Source organism: Ascaphus truei, chromosome 17 (genome assembly GCF_040206685.1).
Source record: "Ascaphus truei isolate aAscTru1 chromosome 17, aAscTru1.hap1, whole genome shotgun sequence".
NCBI classification, from domain to species: Eukaryota; Metazoa; Chordata; class Amphibia; order Anura; family Ascaphidae; genus Ascaphus; species Ascaphus truei.
This window is the reverse complement of record NC_134499.1, coordinates 37019796-37038360: the sequence shown is the minus strand read 5'-3', so window position 1 is coordinate 37038360 and position 18565 is coordinate 37019796. Positions and strand designations below refer to the sequence as shown.

The following is an 18565-nucleotide window of genomic DNA, read 5'->3' as shown; positions in this document are numbered from 1 at the left end:
AGATGCAAAAATAAGATGTCGGTCGGCGCAGACCGCTGCCGTAACGGGACACGGTACATACGTGTCCCAGGGAAGATATGTAAAATCGGCGTTTCTCCCGTGTAAGGATTTCTGTGTAAAGCAGAAGTGCCCCTAATCGCCACAGACCCACACGGGGGGGCAGAATTCCTGTGCTGCGAGGCTCGTGGTCCGGGCGACATGGCGCCGCGGGGATGCTGCCTACTGGTAGCCATTTTTTTCCCATCCATAGCTTGTCATACTTCAGGGAGTAGTATCAGCCGCAGCATTGGGGGAAATTCCAGGAGTAAGACCGGTGTAACCTTACACTATACACTCCAGGAAAAACTGGGAATTAAAAGGAAGATAAGTAGCAGCAATTGCTGCTCTCCGTACGTAATAACTCACCAGGACCAGCAGCAACATCCAGTGTTAACACGGGACATCCAGTGTTAACACGGGACATCCAGTGTTAACACGGGACATCCAGTGTTAACACGGGACATCCAGTGTTAACACGGGACATCCAGTGTTAACACGGGTCATCCAGTGTTAACACGGGACATCCAGTGTTAACACGGGACATCCAGTGTTAACACGGGACATCCAGTGTTAACACGGGACATCCAGTGTTAACACGGGACATCCAGTGTTAACACGGGACATCCAGTGTTAACACGGGACATCCAGTGTTAACACGGGTCATCCAGTGTCAACACGGGTCATCCAGTGTCAACACGGGTCATCCAGTGTCAACACGGGTCATCCAGTGTCAACACGGGACATCCAGTGTCAACACGGGACATCCAGTGTTAACACGGGACAATATACGGGACATCCAGTATTAACACGGGACATCCAGTGTTAACACGGGACATCCAGTGTTAACACGGGACATCCAGTGTTAACACGGGACATCCAGTGTCAACACGGGACATCCAGTGTCAACACGGGACATCCAGTGTCAACACGGGACATCCAGTGTCAACACGGGACATCCAGTGTCAACACGGGACATCCAGTGTCAACACGGGTCATCCAGTGTCAACACCGGACATCCAGTGTCAACACGGGACATCCAGTGTCAACACGGGACATCCAGTGTCAACACGGGACATCCAGTGTCAACACGGGACATCCAGTGTCAACACGGGACATCCAGTGTCAACACGGGACATCCAGTATCAACACGGGACATCCAGTATCAACACGGGACATCCAGTATCAACACGGGACATCCAGTATTAACACGGGACATGTGGAACTATTTAGAAAAATAATTTGATTGCAGTGATATTTTATTTCTTCCATTAAAGATAAACTTCTTCAAAATGGGGTCAGACAATCTTAATGATCAGCTGGAAGAATTCCTGACGAACATTGGAACGAGCGTACAGAAGTAAGTCGTTATTCTGCTCTGATTGTCCCTATTAAATTCTCTTCAGTGACGTCTTCTGTAGCGCACTCCCCTTTATTATTTACCCCCTCCCCCACCCCACACAGACACTGTGTCCCCCCTCCCCCCACACACACACACTGTTTCCCCCCTCCCCCCACACACACACACTGTGTCCCCCCTTCCCCCACACACACACACACTGTGTCCCCCCTCCCCCCCCCACACAGACAGACATGGAATGTGTAACCAGTGGGCTTTGTCAGACTCGGCAAGGCCGCTACTGCTAGTACTACTAGTGTGCTATTGCTAGTACTGCTAGTGTGCTACTGCTAGTACTGCTAATGTGCTACTGCTAGTACTGCTAGTGTGCTACTGCTAGTACTGCTAGTGTGCTACTGCTAGTACTGCTAGTGTGCTACTACGAGTACTGCTAGTACTGCTAGTGTGCTACTGCTAGTACTGCTAGTATGCTACTACGAGTACTGCTAGTACTGCTAGTGTGCTACTGCTAGTGCTGCTAGTGTGCTACTACGAGTACTGCTAGTACTGCTAGTGTGCTAATGCTAGTGCTACTAGTGTGCTACTACGAGTACTGCTAGTGTGCTGCTACTTCTAGTACTACGGTCCCATCCTTTAGTGCAGGGCACAAGAGTTTATATATATATTTTACTGCTGTGAAACGCTATGTACATGAAGGTTGGACAATCCATGTACACCACAACCGGATCAGACAATAATCTATATGGGAAAAGTAGCCCACAGCATCAATGCAAGTACAAACATGACCAGCGCCGTTTCAGACCGCACCGCGCCCTTTCTCCAGCTCCTAATGCAGCACTGAGGAGACTGTATATTTATAGGAGGACGAACAATCACAAAACAAAAACTAGTGCCATGGTCTGAGGGGGGCGCTATCTCCGATGTTTAGAGAAGGGTAAAATGACCATTAGTCTGTATGACTTGCACCCCTGGTGATCACGAAGCTCAGGCCGCCATCTCGGATGCATTAATTAAATATTTTCTATTTTTTCTAACCTGGCGTGCTGTGATCTATTTATATATCAAAAACATTCATTTATTACCCCTGTACCATATATATTCTCATTGCCTTCGCTTCCAAGTGACTTTGTGCTAAGAATTCGCTGCAGATAGTCGAAGGGCCATTCCAAGGCCACCTTTGGGTGCCAGTAGAAGAGCCCTGATTTCGTGTTTGTGTTCAAGCTTTAGATGAACGTTACACCAGCTCAGATCTGGCGGCTTTCAAAGGGTAGAAGAACGACAGCAAAGACCATGCACAACCTGCTGGTCTTGAATTTGCAGCTAGAGAGCTGGAAATCAGGACATACACATATACAACAGCTGTATAATAACGTCTCTCTTCTGTGCCAGCGTTCGTAGGGAAATGGACAACGACGTGGAAAACATGCAGCAAACCATACAGGACATGGAAGTGGCAAGTGAACCGTTATACGTACCCGATCCTGACCCAACAAAAGTCCCTGCAAATCGCAGCTTAACCAGGAAAGCTGGGTACCTCAACATGCGCAAGTATGAGCCGTCCCACCCGTGTCCTTTACCATGCGCCTGCGGAGTATTTCTATACACGTTTCACTGGTCTGAATATTTTGGAAAGGAACACAATGGGTTTAGGGTGGTATTTATAATATTGTGACTATGCATGAAATAACTAATAAAACACTCATTTAAAGTTGAAGTATGGTTTGTTCTATTAAAGGGCGTATTTATTAAGCCCTAAAGCGTCCGCTCGCGTCACGATTGGCCACTAAGGTCAGTAGGAGTTTATGGACGATCACGGTGCGACTAACCCCTTTGGGGTTTATCAGATGGGCCTTGTTAATCTGCCAGCACCATTATAACCACCATTTTGTTTAACCCCTTGTAGTGCTTGGGTGTGCGCTGTTCATTGCATGCTAAACTATGACTTTGGACTGTAATGCTCATATATGTTGGAAGTGGTATTCTGATCCGAGAGAGTAAAATAGAGCGCTAACTGTCCCTTCCTAATCCCCAAGTATGACTGAAGGGTGGGATTCCGGTAACCGTCCAAGCAGCGTAACCTAGTTAATATGTTTATTGATGGAGAACTATAACTAATATGTACATATCACTATAAAGGGCCATTCCATTTTATATAAAGTGTGTACTGAATTTGGAAGCAAATTTCATAAACCAGCAATGTCTGAAAATGCCTTTACTAGCTAATGATAGAAGGTAAATTGGTGATTTGTGAAAGTGGCAAAACCCTCCGCACTAAATCCTCCTTTTTAATAAAAAAAAAATAGGGTTGAAGCTGGGGGTCTCTGGAGCTGAACTGTGTTAATTTCAGCTCTGGGGACCCCCTGCTTCCAGAGATACCTACGTAGGGGGGCTGCTGGTATCTCTGGAGAGTTTAAATGTCCAACTTACGCGGGCCAATAGGAAGCCACAAGAGATGACATCACGGCTTCCTATTGGCCAGTGTGACGCAGGACATTTAAACACTGCTTTTTCGTTAAGCACACAAGTTCCGTGGCTGCAGAGATACTGGCACCCCCTACGGAAGGAAGGATCTCTGGAAGCAGGGGGTCCCTGGGGCTGAGATTAATGGGGTTCAGCTCAGGAGACCCCCTGCTTCAATCCCACAACAAAACAAAAAAAGATGTAGAGCACGGTATTTTTCTGCTTTAAGTCAAAGATGAAATTATAAATTCTTTCTGATGAACGGTTTTGTTAATTCAACCCTAAATTTGGAAAGCTATAAAGATATAGTAAATGATGGATCGGCTGTTACAAGCCCGTCACAACAACTGTTCTAAAGGTGCCGCAGAAACATCGCTCCGTGCTCTAGATTTTTCTAGCCCAACATTTCTCACAGTCGGGGTGCTGAGTGCCCCTGTAAATCCCGGAAGCATTTCTGAAAGAGCAGTTCTCTTGCACGTCCTTGGCATCCCTAACTCTGCCCGTGCCTCTTGTTTCAGTAAGACCGGCCTCGTGTCTTCCAGCTGGGACAGACAATATTTCTTTACTCAGGGAGGAAACTTAATGAGCCAAGCGAGAGGCGACGTGGCCGGAGGACTTGTCATGGACATCGATAACTGCTCAGTGATGGCCGTGGACAGCGAGGACAGAAGATATTGCTTTCAAATCACAGCATTTGATGGCAAAAAGTTTGTATCCACGTTCTGCCTGGTACTCTGGGAATGAACCGGCGGGGATAGCCAGATTATTGCAAGTACTTCTGTCTCATCTGGCAGCAAATGAGTGAAATGCTTTAGGCCTCGTTCAGGGTGCTGGCTTCGGGGGCAGGGCGTGCTGACGTGCGTGCTGCAGTGAGAAACAAAGTATTCAATTTGAATACTTGTTTTCAAGGTAGCTACTGCCCTGCCTCCGAAGCCAGGCGTTGCCGCTGACGACAGCTCAGTAAACGAAAATTTCGTTTCTTGGAGCTGAAGCCGCGTCACAGGGACCAAGGCAGCCAATGAAATCATTCTTCAGAATGATTTCATGGCTGCAGCTTGGATACTTTAACCCTGCAGCCTGTAGCCCCGCCCCCTCCCCAACGCTGAAAAGTCAGCTGGGGGATAATCACATGTCGCCAGCAAACTCCCAGCACTGCCTCCCGCACGCCCCCCCTCCGAGTCCTCAGCTGCCTCCCTGAACGAGCCCTTAGACTGTCTTAGGTGCAAATAAAATATGCCATTTTCGTTTACATTAACTTTTTTTTATTATTTCTACAATGCCAGTGTTTTTATTGTCTCTATTTTTAGAATATTACACTGTAGGTAGATGGGGATTTGAAAGGTTGTAGCAGAGGTGCACCCTCTGTGTTTCTTCCTCTGTAGTATGTAGAATTGTAGTTTTTCAGGTGTTTCAAATGTAAATCTATTCTCCCATGTTCTTTTCTTTTAAAGGTCTGCCATTTTACAAGCAGAAAGCAGAAAAGACAGCGCAGAGGTAGGGATGGGCCTATGATGAATTGTTGTTGATTTATATTATTATTGGTGATTTGCTGATTATTTATTTAAAAGGCAAAACACATTGGGAGTTACCTGTTATGTTCAAGTACTTCCTGTGTACAGAATATTGTGCCGACAACTGCAGATGTTACACATACCAACATGTTTAAAGTATAGAACAGCAGAAGTTTTGAAAGATCTTAAGTGTTGGTGGTTTTCAGACACTCCGGTTAATTGTCCGGGAAGAGAAGGAAGAGCGACCAGATTCTTTATTGACTTCTGTGGCGAATTTCGTCTGACAATGGCCCAATCAGCTGCCATAGAATAAGCCCCAGAGCATCGATTGCATGTAATGGCCAACGGCTGTGTGATTAGACAACATAGAATCTTTGATACTAGAAGGTTCCTGGTGTCTATAACTCCAATATATCATTGGTGACCTGCCAGAATTTTGCAGGATTTGCTGTGGTTTAGTAACAGCTGTTTTCCTTGTGCATGTATCCCCTGTGTATCTGTAATTATCGAGATCAGAAGTAGAGCTAGCTTATTTTAATGTATTCCACAAGTCATCCCTAAAGCAGCTGATATCATAACACTTAAGTAGATGTAATATCTCGTAAAATAGTATTGTACAAGGTGTGTGTGTGTGCGCACACTCACACACATAACCATGGTTTCTTTTCTCATGCAGTGGATTACTACAATAAATAACATCTCTAAACGGATATACTTAACTGAAAACCCAGAGGTACGTTTTTATCTCCAACTGCCCTATAACAGTGATGGCAAACCTATCTTTCTACCAGAGAGTTTTTGGGGTGTGATCTTGTCTACAAGAGCAACGACACGCATTTCTCTAGGTCCTCAACTTCCTCACACCTACTGGGGCGATACAAATATAATTACCCACACGTTATCTCTAAAGAAATGGTGAATTATATTTGCATTGCAGATTTGTAAGCAGCCGTGTGGCAGAGAGTTGGGTGTATGTCTGCCAGTGAGGCTTGTTGCACGGGAGGGACACGTTACAAAGCCAGGTCCCTTTGGCCCTGCAGTGGGAGAGAGTTGGGTGTATGTCTGCCAGTGAGGCTTGTTGCACGGGAGGGGCACTTTACAAAGCCAGGTCCCCTTTGGCCCTGCAGTGGGAGAGAGTTGGGTGTATGTCTGCCAGTGAGGCTTGTTGCACGGGAGGGACACGTTACAAAGCCAGGTCCCCTTTGGCCCTGCAGTGGGAGAGAGTTGGGTGTATGTCTGCCAGTGAGGCTTGTTGCACGGGGAGGGACACGTTACAAAGCCAGGTCCCTTTGGCCCCGCAGTGGGAGAGAGTTGGGTATATGTCTGCCAGTGAGGCTTGTTGCACGGGAGGGGCACGTTACAAAGCCAGGTCCCTTTGGCACTGCAGTGGGAGAGAGGCTTTGTGTTCCCATGTGTGACCTTTTTGTGTGTTTGGAATGGAAAGCTAATCCTACGTATCGAGGGCGTGCAGTAAACCCTTTGGATTCCTTAACGCAGACAATCTGTTTCCAACATAGGAAACTGCGGCAAGAGTGAACCAGTCGGCCCTGGAGGCCGTCACCCCCTCTCCTTCCTTCCAGCAGAGGCATGAGAGCATGCGGCCGTCAGGGTGAGTTACAGGACGCCATTTATAGCGCATGTTTCATTCTCCGCCTATAATGTTTTCTGTTTGGCTGGAGTAGAAGTTCTCCCGCAGGTCTCCATAATAGAGCCCCCAGGGGTGGCCACCTCCAGTACTCAAGGGCCACCAGCAGGTCAGGTATTGGGGGATATCCCTGCTTCAGCACAGGTGGCTCAATCAAAGACTGAGCCACCTGTGCCGAAGCAGGGATATCCGTAAACCCTGATCTGTTAGTGGTCCTCAAGGACTGGCGTTGGCCAGTCGAAGATTGAGCCACCTGTGCTGAAGCAGGGAAATTCCCTAATACCTGACCTGTTGGTGGCCCTTGAGGACTGGAGTTGGCCACTACCGTTCTAGAGTATATTTTTCTAGCAGATATTTGAGTGTTGCCTCTCGTTTTCAAGCGTGTCCTCGGTGAAGAATATTGTGACATTAGATATTACGGTTACAGATGTAGCGCTTGTAATTTTAATCCCCTGCGCACAGTTACTCGTCTACAACGCATGATATAAGAAAATACTTCAGATTTTTTTATTTCCCGCTATAGTTACGCAATTTACGTAAATTCTCACGTAACTACAGTTTGGAAACGGGCGCCGTACGTAGTGACGTCAGCTGACCATCTCCCTATTGAGAATAACAGCTTAAGGAGTTGGCGTACGTAAACTATAATTCTCTGGGATATTAGAAAGTGAGATGGATGCAGTCGCATCTTTATCCTTACAGGAATCCTGCAGGCTGCGAGATTGTAGGGGTTTCTCCATATATAATCCTCATTTCTGCCCCTATCTCCTCTGCCTTTTCCTCTTTGTTTCTCTTGCAGAAGCAGTATAGCTGTCCTGTTCTTATTGTGGGCAGCCAATCGGGACAATGCTAAATTTGTCTGATGTTAAAACCTTTAGCTATTTCTGAACTTAAGTAGAGGCTTTGAGAAGTATCTTCTTGAGATCCAGTGGGGTTAAGACATAGTTACAGTGGTAATAAGACACTGCTCGAATTGCAAAAGCATCACATAATCTCCTGTCTCTGGGTTTTGCAAAGCCACCTTCACGGTGCGAGTTATTCTAATTTCCCCTGCTATGTCTTGTTGTAAGATTTACAGATGTCTTGTCAATCGAAATCCCAGAAAGTAATTGGCTGTACTCAACTGACATTGATGCCAATTAGTTTTGGGATTCTGTTCATCTTGATTATGGTCTGGTCGTTTTCGACAATTTACAGATTCTTTTTCTGGGTTTCTTTTAATGTTAAATATAGTTTATTTTGTTATCTTTTGCCTTACTCCAGTGGTTTCCAACTTTTTTTTTGGTTAAGGAACCCTAAGTGAATTCTGAGGAACCCCCAACCCTCTCTAATAGCAACTTTGTGATCAGATGCATTGTAAAGAACCCCAACCCTCTCTAATAGCGCGTCTGAGATCAGATGCATTGTAAGGAACCCCAACCCTCTCTAATAGCGCGTCTGAGATCAGATGCATTGTAAGGAACCACAACCCTCTCTAATAGCGCGTCTGAGATCAGATGCATTGTAAAGAACCCCAACCCTCTCTAATAGCGCATCTGAGATCAGATGCATTGTTAAGAACCCCAACCCTCTCTAACAGCGTGTCTGAGATCAGATGCATTGTAAAATCTGCTGTATTTTATACAATTTTTTCAAATGACTAGAAAATTGCAGGGAACCCTTTAGGGGATGCCCAGGGAACTCTGGTTGAAAAACACTGCCTTAGGCTGCGCTTATAGTGCCGGCGACAGAGACGCGACGTTGCGTCAAAACAAATGCATTGCCGCTGTCGCGTGCGCTTATAGTAAGCGCTGCGCGACTGCTTGGTCGCGATCGCTGGAAGTGATCTCAATTTGATTTTTCCAGTGACGGCAGCCTGACGTCACCGTCGCCAGCACTATAAGCGTAGCTTTACACACAGTGATATACCGTATGGAGAAGCATCACCTATACACATAATTACTCTGTGTCCTGTAGAGCTTACATTACATAACGCCGTCTGGCGCCGGAAGACGCCGTGCAGCCCATTCAATGGGTGGGAATGTCTTGCAGAATAGCACGGCTTAGTACACATGGGCCTTTATTGTAGTTTTGTGAATACAGGCTTCAATGACATGTTCATACCTTTTGATGAAGACTACGTAACGTTGCATGGAATTAAATATATCACTTTGTTTTTTGAATATATATATACAAGACCATCCCGTCCGCACGCCTCGCGCGCAAACAGCACTGGATCCATGGGATCTGACGCTTCCGTGTTAACGGCGCTCTCTCTGGACTCCATCGTGGCACCAGACACACCCATACAGTTTGATATCATTTCTCCAGTCAGCGAAGACCAGTCTGGCCAACCAAGAACCCCGGGCCAGTCTGGCAGGTGGGAAACCATTACAGATGTGCACTCTGCTACACACATGTATACATATCTATCAACTAGAAAGGAATAAATAAATGTGTGAGATATATATATATATATATATATATATATATATATATATATATATATATATATATATATATATCTCATCTCAAAAAGATAGGCACACCAAAATATGTGTGCGTGTGTGTGTGTGTGTGTGTGTGTGTGTGTGTACACACCAGGACTTAAAGCTGCAGTTTGGGGGGAAAAAACTTATTAAAAAAAAAAAAAAAAAATTATTCAACATGTGCATCAATACAATCTGCACACTGACAAGTGATTAGCTAAGCTGCAGATCGATCCGTTCTCCTGTAATCGATCACTTTGCTCAGGGTTATTTCATTCAGTTATTGCTGCAAAACAGTACCCACGATTCAAAGTTCTGTGTGGAAGATCATGTGACCTGGCAGTTACTAGATACAATTGGTGCACTGCTAGAAAGAGGACACGGCTCAAGAGCCATAGCCTGTCTGTCTCAGGAGGGGAAGGGGGTGTGACTTTGTAAATGGTTTCTATAGAAACAAAAATGCTTGCTACATTAGAATACATTAAAAATGTCTTTAAAAATTGTTTAAAAAAAAAAACATGCTACAAATATTTTCTCATAGTACAGAACTGTTTTATTAAAGAAAAACACATGTAGGATAATGCTTGAACTGCAGCTTTAAGAAAAATGAAAATAGTTTATTGCAAAACAATCAACGTTTCGGCTCGGCACCTGAGCCTTAAGTCCGGGTGTGCCTGCTCTCTCTATCTTTTCATGTATTCCAGTACTTTGCGGCTTGCACCCATGTAGGACGCCATTTCTGTGGCGTGCCACGATACCCGAACACACGCGTGTGTGTGTGCGTGCGTGTGTGCGTGCGTGCGTGTGTGTGTGCGTGCGTGTGCGCGTGTACTCCAAAACATAATTTCATTTTGTTTTTTATTGACCGTTTTTACAATTACAATCGACAGCTTGTGTGTTTTTCATTTATTTTTTATTCCACAGGCGAACAAATCCATTCGGTGAATCTGGAGACAGATCCGAGTCTGAAGGTGATAAGGAGTTTGCATTACTCTTTCTTTTCTGTTTGAGCCGCAATGTTTCTACCTGTAAATACACAGCAAATAAATATATCACTTGTGAGCACATTCACAATCTGCCAGGACTTTAAACTGCCCTTCCCCATTATCCCCTGACATATAATGTTTCCACTGTGGCTAGGGATTCTGGGTAATAACATGCAAATGAGCACTCTGTCACTTTTTGCTTCTTATCCGTTTTAACATGGATCCCTATTAGCTTATGCCTGCTGTATTACAAAGCTCTTCAGCACAGCCTGGGTTAAAGAGATGTAGAGCCAGTAACCTACTCACAGACAACTTTTTCGACCTTTTGGATCGCATCAGTTTGAGGCTGGTTATAATGGCTTTGCAATGGGAAGCTGGGATAGGTTTCAGCCCCACATTAAATAAGTTATGGTGCTTGGAAGCACAAATAACGAATTGAGAAATCTCCTTGGTCTTTATCTGCGTGTTCTCCATTCATCCCCAGAGGTAACAGCGCCGACATTCGCCAACATGCAGCGTGCAAACGCGGGTTGTTCCACGCGGGGTGTTTATTTAGAACCCACGTCACTGTGAAACGTTCACGGTTATTATCCTGGCTGCTCGCTTCCGAAGAAGCAGCTCAGCGATTGTTACACATTATCAGGCTTCTCTCTTCTCCTACAGACTGTATCCTCCATCAGTTGTACATCGTACGATTCCTGGGCTCGATGGAAGTAAAAGCAGAAGAGAGTACGGAGGTTGTTTATGAAACAATGCGGCAAATCCTAGCAGCCCGGGCAATCCATAACATCTTCAGGATGACCGAATCCCACCTCCTAGTTACCTGTGACTGTTTAAAGTAAGTCCTATGATATCATTAAGACTTTAATAGCAGCAAAGTGTACAGAACGCATGTGCCGGGCATTGCTCTGCAGCTGTAATTACTGCGCTGCAAGCAGTAGCAGCTCATTAAGAGACGTTCCCTTGAAGAATTCACAAAGGCAATCACACTTCAGTGAATATAGCCCTTGTATGGCTGGTGTGCATAGTTATACTTGGTATTGCTTTTTATTGCAGCAGAGTAATTGTTCATAAGGAGACCCTTAGGAGCTCTTCCACTGACGTGTTCACCCTTTTGGAGCTAACCTCCCCCTCTTTCATTTCTTAATCATCTTTCTAGATTGATTGATCCACAGACACAAGTCACAAGGCTCAGGGTGAGTTTGTATCCCCCCCCTCACACCCCCAAGCAGAGTTTGTTTCCCCCTCTCTCCCCCCCAAGCAGAGTTTGTATCCCCCCCTCTCTCCCCCCCAAGCAGAGTTTGTTTTCCCCTCTCTTCCCCCCAAGCAGAGTTTGTATCCCCCCCTCTCTCCCCCCCAAGCAGAGTTTGTATCCCCCCCTCTCCCCCCCAAGCAGAGTTTGTATTGTCTAACCCTGGTGTTTCCCAAACCTTGATCACATCGACCAACCTTCTCAGGCCAGACTCTCAAACACAATCTGAATTTACAATGATACAACTTCTAAGAGGAATCGAGATTATTTTTTTTTTTTAAGTAGCTTTTTTCCCCCCAAAACACTTGGACACATTGATTTACTTTTAAAACTGCTCAAATATTCAAAACTATTAAGTATTTGCTTCTGGAGAGGATGGCAGTCGACAGAGGAAAGCTTCTATAGCATATGTTCTTTGTGTCCTTTTTATATTGAGCCAGGAGGGTAATAAATCCAGTCTTTAAGAATGTATTTATTGCTGTCCGTTATAGTCGAACAATATATAATCTCCAGTCTGGTCATTGTGCTAACACAGTATTCATTATTAAGCATACTTTACTCTCCAACATACTTCAAAGCACAATATGTGAAAGATATGACACTTAAAGCAGGCGAGCTGTCTCTGATCCTCTTGTGAAATACTGTACCACCCGATACGTCTTCTTTTCCAGTTCCCTCTGCCCAACGTGGTTTTATGTGCCACCCACCAGGAGAATAAGCGGCTGTTTGGCTTTGTGCTCCGTACAGCTGGAGGTCGAGCTGAAGGTCGCCCAGTCTCTGTGTGCTACATATTCGAGTCAAACAACGAGGGTGAAAAGGTATTTCTGTGCATCCCGATCTCTCTAATACAGAGCAGCTAACTGTCCAACAAGGTTTAATCATTTTGAAAAACGTTTTGAAAGTTGAGACGTTTGTAAACTTATCTAATTGTCTTAAAACATCAATCACACATGTCGTTTTTACTACTTCACTTGGGTCATAATTGCACATTTAACCTGCCACTTTTCATATTATAAATGTTAGTAACTGTGCTGTGTGTGCTATTGTTCTCAAATGTAATTTTTCTGGGTGTGTGTTTTGTATACTGTTAATTTCATTGCGTTTTCTGTTTTTGCAAACAGATTTGTGATTCGGTTGGATTGGCAAAACAGATTGCCCTTCATGCAGAATTGGTAAGTGTTCCCTGACATTTTATGTTGTTTCATAGTTAACTGTGTGCTAGCTTTGCAGACGTATGCATCAAGCATAATGTGATATGCAGTACTTGTGTGGTGTGTTAGTTAGCTAGCCCTGTGCATGTTTTGGTATGTTTCACTGATGTGTTTCCGTCTCACCTTCCCCTCCTCGCCTCTCTCAGGATCGTAGAGCTTCAGAAAAACAGAAGGAAATAGAGAAAGTCAAAGAGAAACAACAGAAAGAAATCAGCAAACAGAAACAGATAGAAAAGGTAACATGGAAATAAACAACAGGGTTTTACCTTCAGAGGTAGCAAGACTTACTGGGCCGAGGAAACCCAAATTTAAATACCCGGCACGTATTTGCAATTTATCACACCGCGACCGAGAATCCGAATCATACTGTACAGCAGGGGCGGCCAAGTCCAGTTCTCAAGGGCCTCCAACAGGTCAGGTTTGCAGGATATCCCTGCTTCTGCACAGGGGGCTCAATGGAAGACTGAGCCTCCTGTGCAGAAGCTGGGATATCCTGAAAACCTGACCTGTTGGTGGCCCTTGAGGACTGGAGTTGGCCGCCCCTGACGTGTGGTCCTATTTCTGCGCATTATAAATCCCCCCTATGTCCCTAATACAAGTCCCACAATCTAGGAACCATTGCACTTTCACTCATCTCTTTCAAAAACAAAAAAATGTTGGCATTCGTTATTATAAATAAGTAAAACTTTTATTTAACGCCCTCTTCTTGGCTGGAGGAAGTCCTGGAGTGGGCGTGTCGTTGCCCGGGCATAAGCAAAGATATTCAGTGCACCACATGTCGGACACATGCTAAATTGTAATTACATAAATAATTCTTCCTGCTGACCGTATCCGTATTAAGCTCCTTAATAACTCTTGTGTGCATGCCATCAGAACCTGGTGCCTTATTTACCATCATTTTACCAACCATGTCCCCTATACGCTTCCTGTTTTAACCAAATGTTAGTTAACGCTGGTCTTGTGGCTTCCTCCTATTTCAATATTGTCACAATTGATTCCTCCTTGGCATATACAGAGGTAAATAATGTGTTTAATACCTCAGCCTTGTCCTTTATCTCCCCAGTAATGTGCCTGCCCGTCTCACACTGAAAGGGCCTTGTGTTCTCTTTACTAATCTTTTTGTTATTAATATACTTAAACAACCTTTTAGGGTCCATCTTCCTTCCCATTGCAATGTGTGACAGACCTCTCTAGCAGCAAAAGGGTTCTCATTTGCATCAACACAACGCATGTATTTTAAGCCCCTGCTGCTCTAACGAGGCTTTTTTAAAGCCCCCAGTCCTTGTACTTTTACCCCATCGTTATAATCGTTATAATTGTCTTTTGAACAATCTTGTTATGTCAGGACCTGGAGGAGCAGAGCCGTTTAATAGCTGCGTCCAGCAGGCCCATTCAGGCCGGCACCGAGGGACAGTTTGTAGTTCTTAGCAGCAGCCAATCGGAGGACAGCGACGCGGGAGAGGATGGAAAGAAGAAACGAGAGTCGGACGCGTGAGAATACAAATAAGCGAGCGATCGCCAGCGCTGCTACATCGCTCTACTAATGGCACAAGACGCATGCAAAACAATATCCTTTTTTTCCCCCCTAACGAAAGCCTTTTTCATGAATTGACGATGCTGCTGCGCTTTATTTTGCCTTTAAAAAAACACAATCGGCTCTTTTTTGGGGAACAGTCATTGTAAGTGGTTACATGGCATCGGGATTTTGCTGGGCGGAAACGAGAATGAGTTTCAGATGCTTTGATTTCTTCAGAAATGCCCTAATTGTACAAATAGTCCATCTCTGGGGGAAGCTGTCCGTGTTAAAGATGCCGGGGCAGTTTGGGGAAGGCTGTGTAAGAAGTGATGGCACTGGGGTGTAGTGGAGAAGGCTGTGTAAGAAGTGATGGCACTGGGGTGTAGTGGAGAAGGCTGTGTAAGAAGTGATGGCACTGGGGTGTAGTGGAGAAGGCTGTGTAGGAAGTGATTGGCACTGGGGTGTAGTGGAGAAGGCTGTGTAGGAAGTGATTGGCACTGGGGTGTAGTGGAGAAGGCTGTGTAAGAAGTGATGGCACTGGGGTGTAGTGGAGAAGGCTGTGTAAGAAGTGATGGGTAATGGGGAAGGTTGGGGAAGGCTGTGTAAGAAGTGATTGGCACTGGGGCAGGTTGGGAAAGGCTTTGTAAGAAGTGATTGGCACTGGGGCAGGTTGGGGAAGGCTGTGTAAGAAGTGATGGGCACTGGGGTGCATTGGAGAAAGCTGTGTAAGAAGTGATGGGCACTGGGGCAGGTTGGAGAAGGCTGTGTAAGAAGTGATGGGCACTGGGGCAGGTTGGAGAAGGCTGTGTAAGAAGTGATGGGCACTGGGGCAGGTTGGAGAAGGCTGTGTAAGAAGTGATTGGCACTGGGGTGTATTGGAGAAGGCTGTGTAAGAAGTGATTGGCACAGGGGTGCATTGGAGAAGGCTGTGTAAGAAGTGATGGGCAATGGGGTGCATTGGAGAAGGCTGTGTAAGAAGTGATGGGCAATGGGGTGCATTGGAGAAGGCTGTGTAAGAAGTGATTGGCACTGGGGTGCATTGGAGAAGGCTGTGTAAGAAGTGATGGGCACTGGGGTGAATTGGAGAAGGCTGTGTAAGAAGTGATTGGCACTGGGGTGCATTGGAGAAGGCTGTGTAAGAAGTGATGGGCACTGGGGTGAATTTGAGAAGGCTGTGTAAGAAGTGATGGGCACTGGGGCAGGTTGGAGAAGGCTGTGTAAGAAGTGATGGGCACTGGGGCAGGTTGGAGAAGGCTGTGTAAGAAGTGATGGGCACTGGGGTGAATTGGAGAAGGCTGTGTAAGAAGTGATGGGCACTGGGGCAGGTTGGAGAAGGCTGTGTAAGAAGTAATGGGCACTGGGGTGAATTGGAGAAGGCTGTGTAAGAAGTGATTGGCACTGGGGTGTATTGGAGAAGGCTGTGTAAGAAGTGATGGGCACTGGGGCAGGTTGGAGAAGGCTGTGTAAGAAGTGATGGGCACTGGGGTGTATTGGAGAAGGCTGTGTAAGAAGTGATGGGCACTGGGGCAGGTTGGAGAAGGCTGTGTAAGAAGTGATGGGCACTGGGGCAGGTTGTCTTTCCTGAATTCAGTTCATTGTTGTGCTGATAAATGTATTGTTGTTCAGGTTTCTTTTAATACGCATAATCGGGGCGGTATCTCCCATATTTGATTTTTGCAATAAATCTTTGTTACTGTAACTGAAATGTATGAGCACAAAACAGTATCTCTAAGCCAGCGGGATTTCAAGACGCCACTTAATTCCAACTTTAACCCTTTATTCCCTTGAGGGACCTAGAACACGTATTGTTCTGTCTAGAGAAAACGAATATTTGTAATCTTATACAGCAGGGCTGGCCAACTCCAGTCCTCAAGGGCCACCAACGGGTCAGGTTTTCAGGATATCCATGCTTCAGCACAGGTGTCTCAATCAATGGCTTAGTTGTTGACTGAGCCATTGAATGAGCCACCTGTGCTGAGGCATGGATATCCTGAAAACCTGACCTGTTGGTAGCCCTTGAGGACTGGAGTTGGCCACTCCTGCTATACAATATATTCTGGGTACCCACACCCAGCAGTAGTGTAAGTGTCGCTCCTGCATTCACACTCATCGCTCTGCTCTCTAGAACAAAGAGGGAATGTTGGCAGAAATAATCTGATCTGAGAAAGAAGCAAAGCTCATTAAAATGTCACATTAACAAAAATCTAACAGTGCTGAAATCTGTAGTGTTTTTGAAATGGGGGTTTCTCCTGCGCTTACGCAGCAGTGCTTGTTATATTCTATTTAGGTGCTTAATCACTAAACGGGGGTAGCACAATTCGCTACTGTAGTTACCACACACTAGTGTATAAAGTCCTGAATGAGAGTAGTGCAGCATGCACAAAACTATTATATGATACATGGAAACAAAGTGAAGACCACCTTGCGTTGCCCCCTTAAGGACAAATACATTCTTCTGTAGTGGCTCTGAAAGGGATGATACTGGGAAGAAAGACGACTTCCAGTGGTCCTGACAAAATGTTTGAGTGCAAAAGTACAATGATCAACGTTTCGTTCCTAGTGCAGACCTTCACCAGGACCGCTGGAGGGCCGTCTTCTGTCCCCCCAGAATCTGCTGTACCCCAACTCGCACTGTCATTGTGAGGGCCCCTACCTCCCCTTTAACTGAAAGGGGTGAGACCGTGGAGAGGGGTGGGACGTTCCTGTACTCTGCTGCTGGCTGAACACCGCACTGATTGTGGCCGGTATGAAAGTGACCTCTGGGCTGTGAGACACCAAACAGGCTAAATCTCTGCCATTTTGATGCCTTCTTATATCAATGAAACAATTAAAAGTATGTTATGTGACTTTAGTATTAGTTACAGTCGGAATTCACCTTAGCAAAGGAAGAGAGGGAAGGGAATACTTGGTAACGTAGAGCAGAGATGACAGCCTCTGAGCCACCTGTGCTGAAGCAGGGATATCCTGAAAACCTGAGAGAGGGGATGGGGGGATTGGGACTTGAGGACTGGTGTTGAGCTCTCCTGATGTACGTAGAAGATAAAGAAGCTAAATTAACTCCTACGTCTCATATTCAATTTTCAAGGCTTCAGTCACCAAACTTTGGCACATTAACGATGTATTTGCCATTGGTTTATTTTGGGACATTATCCTTTCTTTTTTTTATAACTTCAATTTTATTGCAAATTTTTTGTCAATACAAATAGTATCGCATTGTACAAAAAGAGAACATCCTTTGTATAACATATACGTAAAAGATACCCGTATCATCTCCCATATACATGAACAATGTAAACATAGACAATTAGCTTCCTTTAAGTAATTGGGACATTATCTTTAACTGTGTTGTAAGTTTTTAAAGACAATTCCAAATAAGTCCTTTCCGGCAGTAACGTCGTCACCGTTCAGCTCCCGATGTACTTGGAGTTGTTATTATGCAAGCAAGTCCCGTAGGAACAACACTGAGATGTTCATGGAATCCGGTCTACTGGTCAAATGAAAGTGTGTTTTATTATTATTATTATTGTTTTATTCGGGTGGAAAACTTCATGTTATTTGCGACCTAAACTCAGACCAACAGTTTTAGTATGTAAATGTAACCTTTTGCACTAATCGCTGTAAAATAAACAGTACAATTAATAGCACATTTACATGGTGTTAATAAGGGAATTTAGTCAAACCAAAAGATAAGCAAAATAAAAACTATATATTTTTTTTTTTTACATTTTTTATTTCATTGAATCGTGGAATAAATTATTTTACCATTTTAAGGCTTTCTTAGAGAGAACTACCTATTTGTGTGTACGAGGATAAATTCTCTTAGAAACACATGATTTTTTTTACAGATTTGTCAGCATTTACAATCATTGTCTCACAGACTATAACATAGAAAATAAAGCTACATAGTACAGGCTCGTTGTGTTGCGGGGGTTAATCCCACCGCTGTTCCAGTGCTTAGCAGGCCCCCATCGGCAGCGATGGAATTAAGAGGCAGGGGCTCCGAGGCTATATTGGAATTGGCTTGTGGTTTATAGTGCACAATCCTACTTGCGTACTGGTCCTGGAGAAACCAGATTTTAGTTGCGTCAATTCTTAAACTTGCACAAGACCTCGTAAGGAG

The 18565-nt window shown here is 44.9% G+C and overlaps 1 protein-coding gene across 1 annotated transcript in view; it reads left to right on the top strand.

The window, feature by feature from the left end:
* Positions 1-16144, top strand: part of APPL1 (adaptor protein, phosphotyrosine interacting with PH domain and leucine zipper 1) — a 34176-nt gene extending 18032 nt beyond the window's left edge. Inside the window, exons 9-22 of the mRNA XM_075574835.1 lie at positions 1314-1396; positions 2786-2944; positions 4375-4563; positions 5308-5350; positions 6044-6100; positions 6885-6976; positions 9189-9371; positions 10405-10451; positions 11130-11304; positions 11626-11662; positions 12390-12536; positions 12840-12890; positions 13076-13165; positions 14275-16144. Of these exons, the coding sequence (XP_075430950.1) occupies positions 1314-1396; positions 2786-2944; positions 4375-4563; positions 5308-5350; positions 6044-6100; positions 6885-6976; positions 9189-9371; positions 10405-10451; positions 11130-11304; positions 11626-11662; positions 12390-12536; positions 12840-12890; positions 13076-13165; positions 14275-14424 (1503 nt within the window). The 3' untranslated portion in view covers positions 14425-16144. The remainder of the gene's footprint in view (positions 1-1313; positions 1397-2785; positions 2945-4374; positions 4564-5307; positions 5351-6043; positions 6101-6884; positions 6977-9188; positions 9372-10404; positions 10452-11129; positions 11305-11625; positions 11663-12389; positions 12537-12839; positions 12891-13075; positions 13166-14274) is intronic.
* The last annotated feature ends 2421 nt before the right edge of the window (positions 16145-18565 follow it).